This window comes from Telopea speciosissima, chromosome 11 (genome assembly GCF_018873765.1).
Source record: "Telopea speciosissima isolate NSW1024214 ecotype Mountain lineage chromosome 11, Tspe_v1, whole genome shotgun sequence".
In the NCBI taxonomy this organism is placed as follows: domain Eukaryota; kingdom Viridiplantae; phylum Streptophyta; class Magnoliopsida; order Proteales; family Proteaceae; genus Telopea; species Telopea speciosissima.
Window position 1 is genome coordinate 9,122,854 of NC_057926.1, and position 17,467 is coordinate 9,140,320.

The 17,467-nt window shown below is 39.4% G+C and overlaps 1 protein-coding gene across 4 annotated transcripts; it reads right to left on the bottom strand.

Moving 5' to 3' along the window:
* Positions 1–3,991: 3,991 nt before the first annotated feature.
* Positions 3,992–6,693, bottom strand: LOC122645544. Of its 4 annotated transcripts, none has more exons than XM_043838855.1 (3): positions 6,453–6,693; positions 4,278–5,709; positions 3,992–4,101 (listed from the first exon to the last, which is right to left on the bottom strand). In XM_043838855.1, the coding sequence occupies exons 2-3, from the start codon at positions 5,694–5,696 to the stop codon at positions 4,078–4,080; spliced, it is 1,443 nt and encodes a 480-aa protein (XP_043694790.1). In that variant the 5' UTR covers positions 5,697–5,709; positions 6,453–6,693; the 3' UTR covers positions 3,992–4,077. The 4 variants fall into 4 exon arrangements, with proteins under 4 accessions (XP_043694790.1, XP_043694789.1, XP_043694788.1 ...); XM_043838854.1 differs by having other exon boundaries at positions 4,278–5,733; XM_043838853.1 differs by having other exon boundaries at positions 4,278–5,768.
* Positions 6,694–17,467: the final 10,774 nt, after the last annotated feature.

Consider the following 17,467-nt stretch of genomic DNA (forward strand, 5'->3'; position numbering starts at 1 on the left):
CTTACATTACATAATAAAGACTAAAAAAAGTTTGTCATGGGCTTGCCTTGCATTATAGGCCGAGCCTAAGTATTAGGCCTTGGACTGGACTTGAGCTTTTAATTTTGAATATGGGCTGATATTCTAATAATTATTCGATGGTCCAAGTGGCCTTGGTCCGGGCCTACATCAGATAGTTTCTTTCTCTAAGGGACCTTTCAAAGGATATTTAGACCAGTTTTCTGGCTTGGGACGTGGTTGTTGGTGCATTACCATCAGCTCCCGTTTCCTGCTTTCAACCAATTTCAACCAAGAAAATATATGAAACCATTTACATATCAACTCATCTTCAGATTAGGATTGAAAGCTGCAATAATCCATGAAATCCATCCTAGAACCCCCTCCTTGGACCTGCTTCCCATGCGCAATACCCACTGAAACTCACTTTTCCCTGACCTTCTGCTCCATCGCCCCGCTAGCAATCACCGCCTAAATGTTATTGGTGAAGTTTGATCTCAGTCCAGAAAGTGTTGTGGCGATTCTTTGGTGGACTGTTTGCCTTTGAGATCTTCGATTTGATATATATTTCGCCCTATGTTGGTTCAAGTCCATACCAAGCTGGGTGGGTTTCTACGGGCAGTTTTGTACTTTCTGGGTTAGAGTTTTTTTATATATTGTAGTTATCTCTTTGAGAGAGAGAGAGAGAGAGAGGGTTGGTATTTTCTTCACATAAATAGTGGATTCGTTCTATCTCTCGGCCATAGATGTAACTTCCTTCTTGGGGGTGAACCAAACAAAATCTTGTCTCGTGTGTGTGTGTGTGTGTATGATTTCCCTCTCTCTCTCTCTCTCTCTCTCTCTCTCTCTTCTCTCTTTCTTCTACAAACTCGTCATTCTGTTGTGTTGTTTTCTCTAACACTAAACCCCCCCCCTTGTCCGCCTGCAACTCACCTTCTAGAAATCCCCTTTTGTATAATCTTCTGTTGCAATATCGAGTTCTTAGTCTTTTAACATGTTTGGAGTGTTTTAAAATGAAAATACATGGGTACCCACGTTTGGAGTTGTTGTAAAACACGTGCTCTTTAAAGTCCCATGTGAAATAGATTATAGGCAATTGAAATTTCAAAATTGAAACAGCTCTTCACCTATTTACAATTTCATATTAACTTGATTTCAATTTTCTCATAAATAAGGTTAAAAAATCATAATCTAAATAGAAATCATACCAAACCAACCCCTTGGTGGGGATTTTAATTAGTCCGGGTCTTTTGCTCCTTAGATTGGGTATTTTACCTTTGCATTCAAGTTTGAGATCTCTTTCCATAACAAAAATTAAAACAGGAAACATAGGTTACCTGAGAACCGCAAATGTAGTTCCTCCTCAAGATTATAGTTCTTCCACACTTGAACAATGATGAGATTTGAAGAAGATCAACTCTTGATTCTCCAAATCAAAGCAAAAACACGAACATTCACTAACGACCTAGGGTTTCTAAATTCCTAACCACACACCAGCTCTCAAAATAGAGAGCAAAAGAGAGGATAGAGAAAGAGCTCGGCCAAGGGGGAGAGCCAATAAATTCGATCATGCAGCACTACCCGATCCCCCTTCGTGTGTGCTTTCATAACTTCTCAACCACTTAGGGTTGAGATTTAACTCTCTCATTCACTTTCCTAAAATAAATAGGAAACTGATTGGTGAAGAGAACTTTGACTTGCATTCCTACTTGCTACTAAAGAGGGAAGAGGTAGAATCTAAAAGAGACTTTGTGATATTTTAATTATAATCAATTATATTTATCAAATAAAATATCACCATATTACTTTTAATTTTTCAATTAAGTGTCATGCATAATTAAACTCTTGAATTTGCATGTAACACCCTCCACTAAATAATATCTCATGATGGACTATAGGGCAGGTAATTAAATACTATCAAATCCCAATCCATCGTACATGTCTACAACTTCTTACACCCACTGCCATACCCCACTTCCCACGACCAGGGTGGTGTGACTAGGATGCACACATGCACCCCAACATCCTCAGGATCATAAAAGTAGTAGTCAACCCTCACAGTCCGTAACCCAACACAATTATAATCGAAGCAGCGGAAGATAGAATATAAGGACTAAATCAGAGTGCAGAAGCTAAATTGTGATAATATATACATAACCATGTGTGAATTATCCTTTAAACATCCAAAATATTCAAATAGATATAAGTAGTACTTAAATACAAATTAAAACATCACAAGGCATAATTGAAAGTAAAGTTGGGGCCAAGCCCATCAAATACATCACAAAATTGAAAGAAAATTAAAGGAGTTCTTGAAGATCATATCCTCGATCACAGTACCCCATAGGCACACTCATCACATCCATAGTCGGCTCTGTATCCATCGGACTCTGTAATCCACCAGTCATCACCATGATCAGTCATATCCACGACATCATCAGTTCCCACCATATAGTATGTCCTGTATCGAAATCTAAAAAAAAAAGGATTCCACGTGGAATGAGCTTCACTAAGCCCATAAATTAGAACACACAAGCATACACAACAAATCATGGATGCGAGCACATGATGCGTGGATTCGTTTCATTTATATCCACCTTGCGCCATACTAAGTTTGGGTATACTGTTACTGTAACACCTTAGGCAGCATCCTTCGTCCGAAGACGGCAATCCCCAACAATGTCAAACCCGAGGTGCGGGTGGGAGCCTGCAGTACCATAATCCTCAAGAGATTGTCTGCAAACCCCCAAAGTCAAAACCCATCCTAGCGTTCAGTCCTAAAGATACAGTTGGAACCCGAACTCAGTCTGCTTCTGGAAGAAATCATCATCGTACAACGGATGTGATACCTCGACATATCTCATCAAGCTTACCACTTAGGCTGTCTAACACCTGACCCCCTGTTGGAAAGGGGTTGAGCATAGGGGTATTCCAACCTAACCATCATGTATTTATCATGTATGAGTTGCATGCATACATACATATATGCATAGAGGCCGAGATTATGATATCGGTATTCCCGTCAGCAGTATGTGACTTAAAGAAACAGACCATGTGGAGCCTCGAGTTGATCAGATGAGGCTCAGTCGACATCGAGTTAGCGTCGACCGGGCCTTAGTTAACGTCGACGAATAACATTGAGCATCTACCAATGTGAATTGAGTATCGACTTTGTCAGTAATACATCAAGAGCCATGATCACCGATTGACAATCTGGGATCCACACTTGATGAGGCTTAGTCGATGTCAAATGAGCGTTGACCATGCCTCAGTCGACGTTGATGCCTATTACTGAGTATTGACCTGACACCAGAGTGTCGATATCTTCAGATCTGTTAAAACCTTCAATTCTATAGCATATTTCGCTCTTCTTCTCAACAGACCACTCTCCCTCTTCTACATCAGCAGCCCACCCATCCTCTGGTGAGTGAGTTGATCAATTGAATTTGTTCACAACAAACCTAACATTTTTCTCAACATACTTACAGGGGCAATATGCAACAAACAAAGACCTTTTAAAAGACTGACAAAATATAATATAAATGAAACTGATGTCTACAAATGGTAGAATTGTCTATAGTGAATGAACTTGACTGCAACTCCTAGACTCTCTCCCTCCAGTCTCAACAGAAGAGAGTCCCTAATCACAAAAACAACACCAAGACTAATGACGAAAACAAGTCCAAGAGATATGGTTGCAGCCATTGATTTGGCCTATGTAGGCTTCTGTTGCTTCGTCTTCTACCTAGAGCTTGCATGCTCTGTTTTCTAAAACAATTCTTCCTCAACTTGGATTACATAAAACATAAACTCCTTCAAGAAGCACAATTGATCAATGATACAGTATTACATGTACAGTTGGCAATTCTCAGTTAAGAAAAAAAAATGAGACCCGAAAGACAAAAATCCAATCCAAAATCAGTTAATGCACGCAACTTCTAATCCAATGTTTTCTTCTGCAATTTTCTTTACATTGCAATGCTTGGAAGATTTGCCAACACTGCTGCACACATACCTGAAAGCAATATTGTATGGAGATCTGAATTTTCCTTAAGTTGCGGTACAGGTTTGATGACTGGACTAGAGCGAACAGCATAGCATTGTCTGCCAAAACAGTGAGCAATGTCATTAGAGTTCAAAGTTGAGGTGATACCCCCCATAGCAATTAATCTGTACACTAAAAATCTTCATCAAAATCCAAGCCAACCGTACAAAATTATGTAAGGTGGTGGTAATGGTATTTGATATGGTAGATTAAGAATATAAGCAATCTGATATACCTCAATGAAAGACAACAGCTGAGACTCATCTCGCAATGGAGACTTCTTAGGTTTAAAATTATCAATCTCAGATTGTATCACCTTGAGTTGCTCATTTATCTCCCTCAACAATTTTAATTGCTCTTCCCCTCTGTTATAAGCTTCTTGCTTTATAATCTCTTCGTCATCCTCAAGTAGCTCTAGTCTTTTCTCAAGCTTCTTAACCTCAGATTGAAATGGTGAAACATCAATATTGGGATTAGAAAGAGGTGAATGATGATCAACAGTATCCCCATCTCTTGGTTTAGTCAACTTTTTTTGACGATACAGCAAGACTTTCTTTATCCACTCATCTTTTTCTTTGAAATAGTATTCAAATGTTTCTGGCGGGACTGATTGCTGCTTCCTGATCCTGGTCTCACCTTTGAAGATCAACTTCTTTTGTTCTTGTTTCTGTGATACACAAAATTTGTTATTTTCATAATCATGCACAGTTGTTGAATGGATTGAATTCGTGATTGTTTCACTTTCCAAACATGGAATACTATAGGCATCAAATCCCAGATGATCATCAGAATCTCTAGCCTTAAAATTGGAACATGAAGACGTACTTTCAGAGTCCATTTTAATTGTTGTAGCACCTCCCATTGGATCAAATGTCAGGTTTCTGCTCAGTGCTGTACTCAAAGAACAAGTCCTTGATACACCCATCAATGTTGAAGATGCTGCCATGGTCGAGGGAAGATCATGACTTCTTGAAATCAAATCGGAATCTACTCTTTCTACAACTCTTCTATTTGATAATTCTTTAACTCGATCATCCAATCTCTCGATTTGTTCACAGTATGAATCAAAATCACCAACTGCAGATTCCTCAGACATCACCTTTATTTCTACATCATTCTTCCCTAAAATCAATTCTTGCAGTGGAGTTGATGACCCTTCAATTCCAACATTGCCCTTCTTCCCCTGTGCATCTTTAAGTGGAATTGGAGGCAGAGAGTTGTACCTTTTCATGACTCCAGGAAGACCGAGATTCCCCATTTGAACTTCATTTCTTAACAGATACTGATTGTCCGGGAATTTCAGTTTCCCAACAGATGGATCAGTAAAACCCAGGCTCAGTAATTTATATCTGTAAGCCTGAATTTGGAACACAATAGAAGCAATTTCCATTTCTTTAGAATACATGAGATCCTCAAAAACTGAGAGACATTCCTCAGCATAATACATCTTTTCCTCTACCATTCTCTTGTACTGACTAGCTTCCATCTTCTCTGCAGCCTTTTCTTCTTGCAGACGCAAAATCATGGATAGAGCTTCACTCGCCGCCGTAGCTGAGGCTTCTCTCTCCTCTTCAAGTTCCTTGTAGACTTTTTGCATAAGTTGTTGCTGAGTTTGAAGTGTTACTTTTAGAGCAGCGATCTCGCTTTCAGCCATCGCCGAGGATAATCTACTTCCAACCATAGCTCACCCACTTAGGATGATGAAGTTTTCAATCTCAAATTACTCCTGATTAAAAATAAAAGTTTCTGATCTGTGTCAGAACCCACCTATTAGTGCAAACACGAAGAAACAAAACAAATTCAAGCAAGGATGACACAGAGATATAATGTGGTTCACACACCTATTTGGTGTGCTACATCCACAATTGAAGTTGAAGATGATTCACTATGTGATGGAAGAAAAATACAATGAAAATCTCTTAAGAACACTAAAAGTTGCAGCAATAAGTCTCCCCAGAAAACCCTAACACGAAAAATACTCATACCTCACTTCTCGCTCTTGCTTACACAACAAGACAATAAAGCAAGGTAATACTCCTCTTATTGGCCCAAGCCCTCTCCTACCATCACAGACGTCACAAAATTTCCCCTTCGGATCACCAGAGCGGGGTAAACTTTGAAATGGGTATGAGAATTCAAGACACACATAACACCACATAAGAAAAATAAACTTCTATTTCCAATCTCAAGGAATTTTGGAAAGCAAAAACTAATGAAATAAACAATAGATAAGTTTGAATATCATGTAAGCAGAATCTCAGCGTGCCTCCACAGAAAGAAATAAGATGTAGAGGAAATATGAAAAAAAATATATATCATTACAGCCAAGGATCATATAGTAAAAATTCTTCAAACACCATAAAAATGCAGAGAGGGGAGAAGGAAGATCAAATATAAATGTAGAGGCTACCTGATAGTTTGGCTGACAGACCCAAATTGATCCCTTAGATCTGATTGAGAAAACAGGGGGCTGTGATAGTGTCGAGCTCAGAACCAAACTCAGGAGTCTTTAGATTCCAAAATCAATGCCTCTATAAGCAACATTTTCTCACTCCAGGAAACCCAATTAGAGTCGAAGCAAATCAATCACGCAATGTCTTCTCAATAAACTTATACACCCAAATGAAGATATTCAAGTATTCAACAGGAAGAAAGGGTTTTGTTTAGATTTTATAATACATAAACCCTTATTCAAACATTTAACGAAACAAGCGCAAAGAGGAAGAAAAACCCAGTTCCTGGATCAACGTCTTCACAAATTCAAAACCTTAAAATACTGGAGAAATCAAATAATACTAGAAGAAACGATTTTTCTTCAACCTCGCCAAAAAACAAACCCTACAAAAACCAAATCCATCGAACAAACAAAACACAGCTTTATAGAGGTGTTTATATATGCCATTCCAAAGAACAGAAGAGACAACGAGGGTTTGGATTTAAAAAGGATAAAAACAAAAGAGCGGAGGGAGAATCGGTCGAAGAATTGATAAGGACTGAAACCGTCCACATAATCGTTGAAGATTTTGATTTTTACGATGTCCAGTCATTTTAATCATGGGTCACTGGTTGACTCTTTTTATTTTCTGTTGAATGAGTTGACTTTGAAGTTTGATATTGATCGTCAGATCATCGGATTCATGAATTTCAAAAAGAGACATCATATGGTCACAACGTTCTTCATTTCATTCTCGGAACTTTCTTCTTAATAATGTCGTTTTGCATTGAAATGGCTTAGATTTATTCACAGACCAATAGGAGGGTAAAAAAAGGCATCTTTGGTTTGAATTTTTACAATATCGTTGACATGGATTGTCAAGACGATTTTATTTTTTTTTCTAATAAAGGAGAAATGCCTAGATGTATCATATAACAAAAAGATTCACAAAACTCGTACGGTGTCGAAAAGATTTACTAAATCTCCAGTAAAAAAAATTAAAAGAAACAACCTAAATTACCCCTAAGATCCTTCACTCTCTCCTCCTCCTTCTTCCTCTCACAAAGCAACACCTGGGGAACCACTCCCTCCCCCTCCCATGCAACTCTATCTTGAACCACCACCCCCTAAGATCCTTCACTCTCTCCTCCTCCTTCCTCTCACAAAGCAACACCACGTGAACCACTCCCTCCCCCTCTCATGCAACTCTATCTTGCACCACCACCCCCTAAGATCCTTCACTCTCTCCTCTTCCTTCTTCCTCTGACAAAGTAACACCCCGGGAACCACTCCCTCCCCCTCCCATGCAACTCTATCTCGCACCACCACCGCCAACCACCTCCTTTCTCTACCTTCAAAAGAGAGAAGCAAAGGAAAGAAAAGAAATAAAGAGAGAGAGAGGCATGTGGGTGAAAGAAAAATATGTTGAGGCAAAGCATTTCCAAGTCAAGGAGGCATTTGGATGTTAAACTTGTAACTCAGAAAACTTGGTGGATGAGTCCAAAATTCTCTTATTCGGTTCTAGCTTGCACAACATAGAAAGCGTGAGAGAGTACACAAAACATAGAGAGAGAGAGAGAACAGCTCAATTGCTTTCTTAATGCAATGCCTAGATCAAAATTCAGATTCTTTTAGTTGGGGGTGGGAGTCCTTGCTGATGTTACTATCGTAGGTATGGGCTGTCTCTCTATTTTTCACCCTAGGCATGTCTAGGTTTTGCTTCTTGTGATTGTTCTCTTTTTTAACCTTATTCAATCAATCCTTTTAACGGAAAAAAAAAATTGATCATCCACTTATGAAAAAAAATTGTTTTCTTTGTTAATATTCATCTAAATAGAGAGACCAACCATGACAAAGAAGGCATATTTTTCGCAATCTCATAATTTGCTTACTTTGTGTCAAATTTAACTGTTTTAAAATAAATAATAGTTCAAGAACCATTATGTTAAAACCCATAACCAGACCGTCCCATTACTAAATGGGATGGTTCTGGGAACTGGTTTTGGTATTGATTTATTAAATGGATGGGAAGGATTCTTGGATGGCTTTCCCAGTGGGTCTAGAACTAAAAGTCCAATAAGGAGCCGATTAGAACCAAAACTGCTAGGACCTATTTAACATGCCTAAATTACTTAGTTAATAATTAGTTATAATTTATATGAGTTATATTATAATTACAAAGAAAACGTAAAGTTTATCAATTATTTTAGGTTTAGTTGAGTGTTTGTATTCCTAGGAATTGATGTATTAGGAATATAATAAATTATTTTTATGCTTGGGAATTTATTTGTATACTAAGGAGTTTTCTACATATTTGATTGTTTGAAAGTTTGAGTGCTTAGAACTATTAACGAATCGGAACCGGATCATCCCATTATTAAACAGGATTGGATCCTAGTTTTGGGACCGTCTAGTAAATAAAACAATTTTGGTATTGATCCCCTTGGGATTGGAACCGACAAGGAACCATCCCAATTTCCCAGATCCGTCTTGTTTGATATCCTTAAATGAAGCCCTGTTAATAGGCTGATTTGAACTACAAAGACAAAAATAAGTTAATATATGTGAATACCGGATCGAACTAAGAGGGGGGGGGGTGAATCAGTTCTCTTAAATTTTGACGTTTTCTGTAAACAACGCAGTCGCTTACAGTCTCACCTTGCACCACCAGAATGTGGCCAAGTCTACCAAGATTGTAATCCCACTCTGCAAAACAGGGATTAGTCTCCAACAAATAACAGTAGACAACAAGACAAGATATACGTGGTTCACCTCATAATGTGTGAATGCTACATCCACGGAGCAATACCCCTCGGGATTTCGTATATGCCCAATACTCAACTCCGGCCAATACAATTAGCCGCCCCTACGGCCAGGATACCCCCTACCCTGCTTCAACTTCTCACCTCGGTGAGTTGTAAGGGCCTCAATCCCAATATAAGAATGACCTCGGCCTTACAATCAATCAACCCAATCAATATATTTAATCACAAACCCAACCCATAACAGATTGCACTCTAGGTTCTACCCAATGCATTCAAAAATAAAGAAATAAACCTAGAACTGAGAAGCAATGGTTTATGATCACGTTTACCTTCTCAAAGGCAAACTCTCAACTCCAAATGAATGCTATGGGATCTTCAATAGAACGAATCAAGCACTTGAATCCATCACCAACAATCAAACCGAAGTTTTTAGTTGATTTCCTTCGTGCCTTTGCTCTCGAATCACGCTGGAATGGTAGAAGATGACATCTCCATGATTTCCTTCTTCTTCAGGGCTCCAGAGATGTGTTTTCGGTCCTCTCAAGTGAATATATATATATATTCAATAGATACCCTTTGGACCAATAAGAAAGAAGTGAGAAAACGCAAGCCTAAAAATTCACCTCGGAGGCGGCAGCCCCCGCACCTACGGCGGGGATGCACCCTGTTGACCAACTGAATACTGTCTTCACAACCACACCACTGCCAAATCCTTGTTGCCAACAATGACAACACTACCAAGAGAACCAACAATTTATAATAGGAGAATCAAGTATTGTTTTCTGTGTTGAAACAGAAGCTCACCAAGATAAAACACAAAATATGTATGGGTATGTAACTAATTCCAAAGCAAAATGAATTTGTGTTAATAAAGAAGGGCATATATATAAGAAGGATAATCACACATAACTATAACACGTTAAGAATATGATCTTCCCTTCTTCTGAGCACCAAAAGCTCAAGACTAGTGGTGGGGGTAAGTAGGATGAACCATAGGTTCAAAAAAGACTCCTCTTGAACAAGATCCCAAACAAATCCAAATCATAAAGTCAACCTTCTCAAATGAAAGACAAATTTTGAAAAGTAATCACAAAAAAGTAGTAGGGATATCCTTTAGAAGATAGGAGTGATCAAACAATCAGATTAAGTAATAAAATGTGAAATTAAGTTTCAGCACACAAATAGATTTCAAAATTAAATCAAATCCGAGAATAAGAACAGTAACTTAGGTTGAGTTTCATTCTAGATAGGCTCAATCAAGTATAATGACGAAATACAATACAATCAATAGATCTCAAGTCTGGTCTACGAAATTAAACAGAATATGGTGATTTTGTATATCAGTAGATTTGCAAAAATAAGATCTGCTTTATACCTTGGTCGAGTGCTCCTTTTCGGAGGGCCTTAAGAACCCCAAATACCTGTTCTAATCTAACAACCAAAACAGTACCAACTGATCAAAGAAATTAGATAGAAAATTAACTTAAAAACAGGGGATCCGTAAATGCTTAAATCAGAGATTAATGAGGTTTAACATACCAAGAATTGGTTACCAGTATTATTAATATATCTGATAATGAAAACTAAAACAGGCCAGAGAATGAAATCTATAAACATGAATGCTAATTAAAAGATTGTTAAATTTATACCTTGATTGATAATAAACAAAGTATAATAAGAGATAAAGAGATAGCCAGAATCAAATTTCCTCTATTCTAGCTTCATACTTAATTTCTTAAATTGTGTGGAGCCCTTGGCTCTACAAATTTTTACAAAAGGGAATTAAATCATTCCCATTAATCTAACTATGAAATATTCCTATTGTGAATTACAAGCATAACATAAAAGGAAACACAATTCAACTAGGGAAACAACTTAATTAAAATCTATGGGGGCAAACCATTCTTTTTGGGGCTTTTAGTCTGGTTCTTCTTCTTCAGTCTTTTTTCATCATGTAGCTTTAGCAACATCAAGATATGATTGTTCAATTTAATTTTGTTGTTTATTTAAACTCTCTCTCTCTCTCTCTCTCTACTTCCTTCATGGTTCTTAACATAAGAAAACTGAAAGATTTTGGATGGAATTGTAAAATCTATAAATTAAACCAAGGAGATGGATTGTCAATGATCACGATATATCAATTTTACAATCCCGACCAAAATATTTCAGTTTTCTTATGTTAAGAATCATGAAGGAAGTAAAGCGAGGGAGAGAGAGAGAGAGAGAGGGATTTTAAGAAACAACAAAACTAAATTGAACAATCGTACCTTGGTGTTGCTAAAGCTTGAGAGGATGAAGAAAGACCGAAGAAGAAGAACCAAACTAAAAGCTACAATAGAACGGAGGAGGCGCAAGAGAACTTCCGCTAGATAAAGCAAGGACGGCGAGAGCCGTCATACCAGATGTAGATTGAGGACATTCCCTCACCCTCAAACCACTTTATGTCGACTAGGGTAGATTTGGCGTTCCCTCGTCTCAAAACAATATTTTATAGTCTAGGGATAGAGGTTAAAGTAGTAAGTATGGGCGATCATTTACCTGGTCCAGCTGGGCCTACCTTATGGGCCTCATATTTAATCCCAGGTTCGCCTTGTTTTTGGGCTTGGCTAGTTTTCCTATATGGCTACTTTTGGTTGCATGGGAAATACATATTTTTTATGTAAAGTAAAATTTATTTTTCAAGGAAACTCATTTTAGTTGTTTCGTTGCTAGGGGAATGCATTTTACCTACAAAAAAAATCACTTATAGGTTAAAATTTCCCTTTTTATTTACCGACTAAAAAGCAAAGTAAAATCAAAACCTGTCTCATTGCTATTTTAGCTCTCATTCTTAGAAGAACTTCAAAAGCTAGACCTGACGTATAGGACCTATTCTCAAAGAGGACTTAGCAGGAAAAACATTCTTAGATCCATGAGATCATTTGTGACTCGTAAAATTATAGCATTAGCTGTCTCAAACATGGAGAATGGAAAAACAAGGATGGACATACGGTTAACCAAATCGAGTTCGTTGCCATTAAGGCCCCATTTGTTTAGAGGGGTATGTGGGGTGGGATTGTTGGGAAGATGTGACCCACATGTTGGTGGGGTTTGTTGGGGTGGAAATGTTGAAGTAAAGTTACATTTCCCATGACTAGTAACCTAAGTTCCACCAATTTGGTGGGCGTTTGGATAGGCTAGAGGTGGGATTTTGAAGTGCCACATCAACAAATAAAGCATTTAATGATTTTTTTTGAGCTTTATAAGTTCATAGGATAACCAAACAAAGTTGGGGTGGGGTTTTAAATTGCCACATCAACATTTTTCCACCCCACCTAAGTCCCCACTAAACAAATGGGGTGTAATGGAATCAGAGAGTTGATCAGCGTTGTGGGTGACGATGTCAACCATGGTGACGGTGCCAATGTAGTGCTGGCAGCGCAACCACAGGGACCACCACCACACTGTTGGCCACCAAACCATTCAGGGGGATCTTTATCCCCTGCGGTTCCCTACCCGGTATAGTTCCTGCAATTCCTCTCATAGGGGGCAAAAACGACGACCTTACCCCCTGCTCGAACACATTGCCCGAGTGGGGTCCACCCCCCTCTTATTAGAGGCACTAGGGAACTATACCGAGTCGAGACGCGCAGGAGATAATTTTCTGTTCTCAAGGTGTGAGGCAGGGAGGCTGTGTAGGGTATCTCCACTAGTCTCCTCTTCTCCACCATTAGGTCCTTCACTTTCTTCTCCCTCAACTGCTAAGCTCCGCTAATGTCCTCATGGTTTCTGCAATTCGTCTCCATTGCTTACGGCATCATTTTTCATTGGTTGCTACTACAATTGTAACAGTGACACTTCAATTTAAAGTTCAAATACGAAGGGATAAAATTGCTCTACTCTAAAGGATAGGAAGCTAAAGATGTCCAAATAAGGCCAATAGATGCCCATTTCATTTGAAACCACGAGACCAGTAGATACTCAAAAATGAATTCCAGATTTTAATTTTCATATTCTAAAAAAGTTTATCAAAGTAAGCAAAACAAAAACAGACCCAAAAGGTGTTCGATGATTTGTTTGTTATAAATAAGGGGTACATTCATCTTGGAATATCTCGAAATGATTTGTAAAATTTCCATACGTAGAGTCGAACCCAATTTGTTATACCCGCACCCCGGATCATAATTAATTATTATTTCTTCCCGTGACGTGTGGTTATCAACGCCGCGTCTTTGGTGAGCTGTTCTCACCGGTGGTCAAACCCGATTACAAATTATTGACCATGATACGGCTTACCATTGACACACCATGGCAATGGAGAAGTAAGTTTTAGCCCTTGGCTTATTTATTTATCTTTTTCCTCGATGCCCTCAAGTGCGGGTCAAGATTTAGACCGCCGGGCTATTTTAGTTGAGTTGGGAATATTCTATTTGTGGGTCCCCCTTATTTAAGGGAGCGTGTGATGGGCTTATAATCCCATGGTGGATGGACCCATCCCCAAGTGGGTTCTTTTCTATTTGAAACCTATGGGCAGGCCCATTTAGTTAAGAGGCCCATTCAACTTGAGGGCCCATTTGACTCTATTTGACCCAAAGATGGGTTAACCCATTCCTGTACCCTAAATAAGACCATGGGTCAACCCATTAAGCCCTCTTGACCCATTTAACTTAAACTACCCATTTGGCCTAATGACCCATTTATCTTGGATCCACCCATTTAATACTTGACCCATTTAACTTAAAGGACCCAAGCCCATTTTCTATAAATAAGACAAAGGGGGGGGGGAGAAGCATTCATTTTCATTTCTTCTCCCATCTAACCTAAATCGTGGAGGAGAGAAAGAGGAGAGAAAGGAGAAAGAAGAAAGAAGAAAGAAGGAAAGAAGAAAGAAGGAAGGAGAAAAGGAGAAGGAGGAATGGAAAAGCTTGGTTGAAGGCTTGGAATCTCACCTTGTGGAGCCCTCTACGTGGAGCTTTTCTACATTGGGGAAGGTAAGCCATTGAAACCCACATCTCTTCATCTATTTTGAGTTTTGAGGTTTGGGAAATGGGAGAGATTCGACCAAGGAATCGATGGAACCTCTAAACCTAGACTATGGTGGAGTTATTTCACTCCATTACAAGCCCTACGCCTAAGTAATCTCTTTCCATTTAAGAAATTTAAGGTTTCTACCCTATTATGTCTTAATTTAGGTTCTCTTTGTTTTTCCTCTTAAATCCATGGGATTACATGGACCTAATGAGGTCTTAGAACCCTAATGTACCTAGGAGGAAGCTTTCTTGAAGCCTCCCTACCTTTAAACCCCTTGGAAAATGAATCCCTAGCAAGAAACCCTTCAATTTTCGATTCGCAGTATGTGGTTTTACATGTGGTTTCAACCGAGAAACCACACTGCAACCACCCTTAGCGAGACCTTCCTAAGCCCCTGGTTAGCTAGGACTTACATGTGGTTTTAGACCTGCAAGAAACCACCCCAAATTATCTTCCCGAGAAGGCCCCTGTGAAGGTCGGATTTACACTCGGTTCGTTTTAAACCACATCCGCATCCGACCTTGACTAAAATTGTCTGAGCCCCGTGAAGGTCGGATTTATACTCGGTTTTGATTTTACGAAACCACATCGCATCCGACCTTGACTAAAATTGTCCTCGAGCCCCCGTGAAGGTCGGATTTACACTCGGTTGCTTCGATTTTCAAACCACATCTGCAACCGACCTTGATCAAACCGTCCCGAACCCCTGGTTTCCTAGGATTTACACTCGGTTTCAGTTTTCGAAACCACATCTCGCAACCGACATTGGACCGAAACCGTCCGAGCCCCTGGTTTCCTAGGATTTACATGTGGTTGCAGAATTTGGGCATGAAACCACTCCTGCAACCACTCTACTTCTAAAACCTTATACTTAAATGATTTATGGGAGACCTTTTGGGGATCCGTCCCTTTACTTAATTAACCCTATTTTCACTCTTTATTTAGGTTTAAAGTTTTCATCTTGTGACGTGTTACTTGATTTCGGCGATAACTCATAACATCGGGCATAACACATATTGTGAGTGGGTTTGGTTGTTTGGGCTTGATATTATTATTGCATTGTATATTATGTCATCATTATAAATTATTAAGCATGCTTGCACATATTGCATACTTTTATATATGAATGTTATGATGTTAATTGGAGATGCTTTACTTTGATGGGTCTCGTGCCGATGGATGCGGTGCGAAACCCGGATAATATATATATTTATGAAGAAATTATGTTGAATGTCATGTTGAACGTATGCGCCGTGCCGTCTTGTAATCGGGCACTAAACCGGATGAAAAGTTGATGCGCCCGGATTACCTCTCGGGACGATAGGACTTGCATGTAGCCGTGGCTAGGATTTTACACCCTTATGCTACGACCCTTACCAACAGGGGTTTAGGTGTTGGGTAATCGACACCGGATTCGTGGAGGTGGGAGAGGCCATCATGGTAGTATTGGTTATCGGTCCGCCACCGAGTGGTCTTGGAGGCTTCGATCGGCGTAGGTCCCAGGTGACAATTGAGGTTTCATTGTGGCGATAAGTTAAGTGACCCACGTGTCTCCCGAGTTGTCACAGTAGCATATGCCATTGACTTAGTTGTGATGTTAGGTGGAAAATTTACTTAACATATGCATGCATCATTGGACTATGTGAATTGTGTGTTTGTGCATCCCCATCCCCTCACTGGCTCGGTGGAGAGCTAACCCCTCGTGTACACAATTTTTAGATTATGATGCGGTACTGGAGGAGCGGAAGTGTGTTAGAGGAACATGGCAACGGTGTCCTTGTGACAATTGTGCCTACGGCCGTGAGAATTCTAGGACTTGTTCCCCTTTTGTTTATTTTAGGGCGTAGGCCCATGTATAAACATTTATCGTTATACCCTTATTGATCATTATTAGATGGTAATGAAAAATGGATTAACTACGTATTTATCATCTAGGCTTTGATCATCTTGTAACTATTAATTTTATACGCTCCGCAAAACTAGTGATCATTTGGAATGTAATATTTCCCTTTCCGCACTCGATATTATAATGTATTTTATCCCTTGTTGGGATGGGGGCGTGACCAATTGGTTCAGCCTTTTGGTTGAAATCCATTACTAATGCGTAGCGAGCTTCTCGACTTGCTTGTATCTTGTTTTGGCTTCTAATGAACCATAATTCGAATCGGCCAATCAACATGCCACACGTAATAGACCGGACGAGTACCGAACCACGTGAGATTTAAACGAACCAAATAATACGAAAATCAAGCACTCTGACCAAATAAAGGATATCAACCCGAACAAAAGGAAAATTAACAAATCGAGTAGAAGATAGGCCTAGTCAACTCAGATCCAATTCGCGACTCGGACAATGAATATCTAAACCCACTAAGTTATGTAACCGAATCATAGCCCAAGCTGGTTAAGGTCACACTTTTCTCATAACTCCCAACCCGGATGCCATACCCTAAAAATGACACCTAGGCCTACAAGAGACACTATTTCTTATCTCTAGTTGAGTAATTCCCAAACTGATCTAGTATCTCAAACCTATAAATGGATATGCTTATCCCAGGTAAAGGGGATTTTTTCACTTCCTATTCTTTAGATTTGAGTATTTTATCTGTTGCAGAAATCTGATTTAGGCATCGGAGTGTACTAACCAGTCAACCGGCACTCTTTTGTCGTGTGTTGTTTGCTTGTGTAGATCAGTTTGGCCAGGCAACATCCAGCTCGGATTTCGCTGCAATAGCTTCTAACATGACCTTGCTAATGTAGTAGACCGGTCGCTGGACTTTGTGGTCTTCTTTTATCAACGCCACACTTATTACTACTGTTGACACTACGAGGTACTTGCACCTCGTCTCCTTCTCAGGCTTCACGAGTAGCGGTGGCGAGGCCAGTTAGCTCTTGAGCTACTCAAAGGCTGTCTGGCTTTGATCGGTCCACTAGAATTCTTTGGCATTCTTCAATACTTTGAAGAACAATGAACACTTGTCTCCTACTTTAAATAAATCTCCCAAGGGTTGCAACTTGCCCCGTTAACCCTAGGACTCGTTTCACGGTCCTTGGTGGGGACATCTCGAGTACAAGCATATCTAGATCGGTATCAGCCGAGATTTGATACCGATTCCTAAATCTCTACTTTGAAGAGACCTCCCTTTAGTATTTTAGTCTGAAAGAAATGTTGTCAATTATAGCAGTAGTAACTACTAAGTAGTAACCAATAACCAA

What these genes read in the sequence shown, in the direction of transcription:
- LOC122645544 (XM_043838854.1), bottom strand. Translation starts at nt 5,723, where the DNA reads ATGGTTGGAAGTAGATTATCCTCGGCGATGGCTGAAAGCGAGATCGCT. An exon ending in AGCTGTTGTCTTTCATTGAG is followed by an intron (nt 4,102 to 4,277) that starts GTATATCAGATT and finishes CTGTTTTGGCAG; the next exon opens with ACAATGCTATGCTGTTCGCT.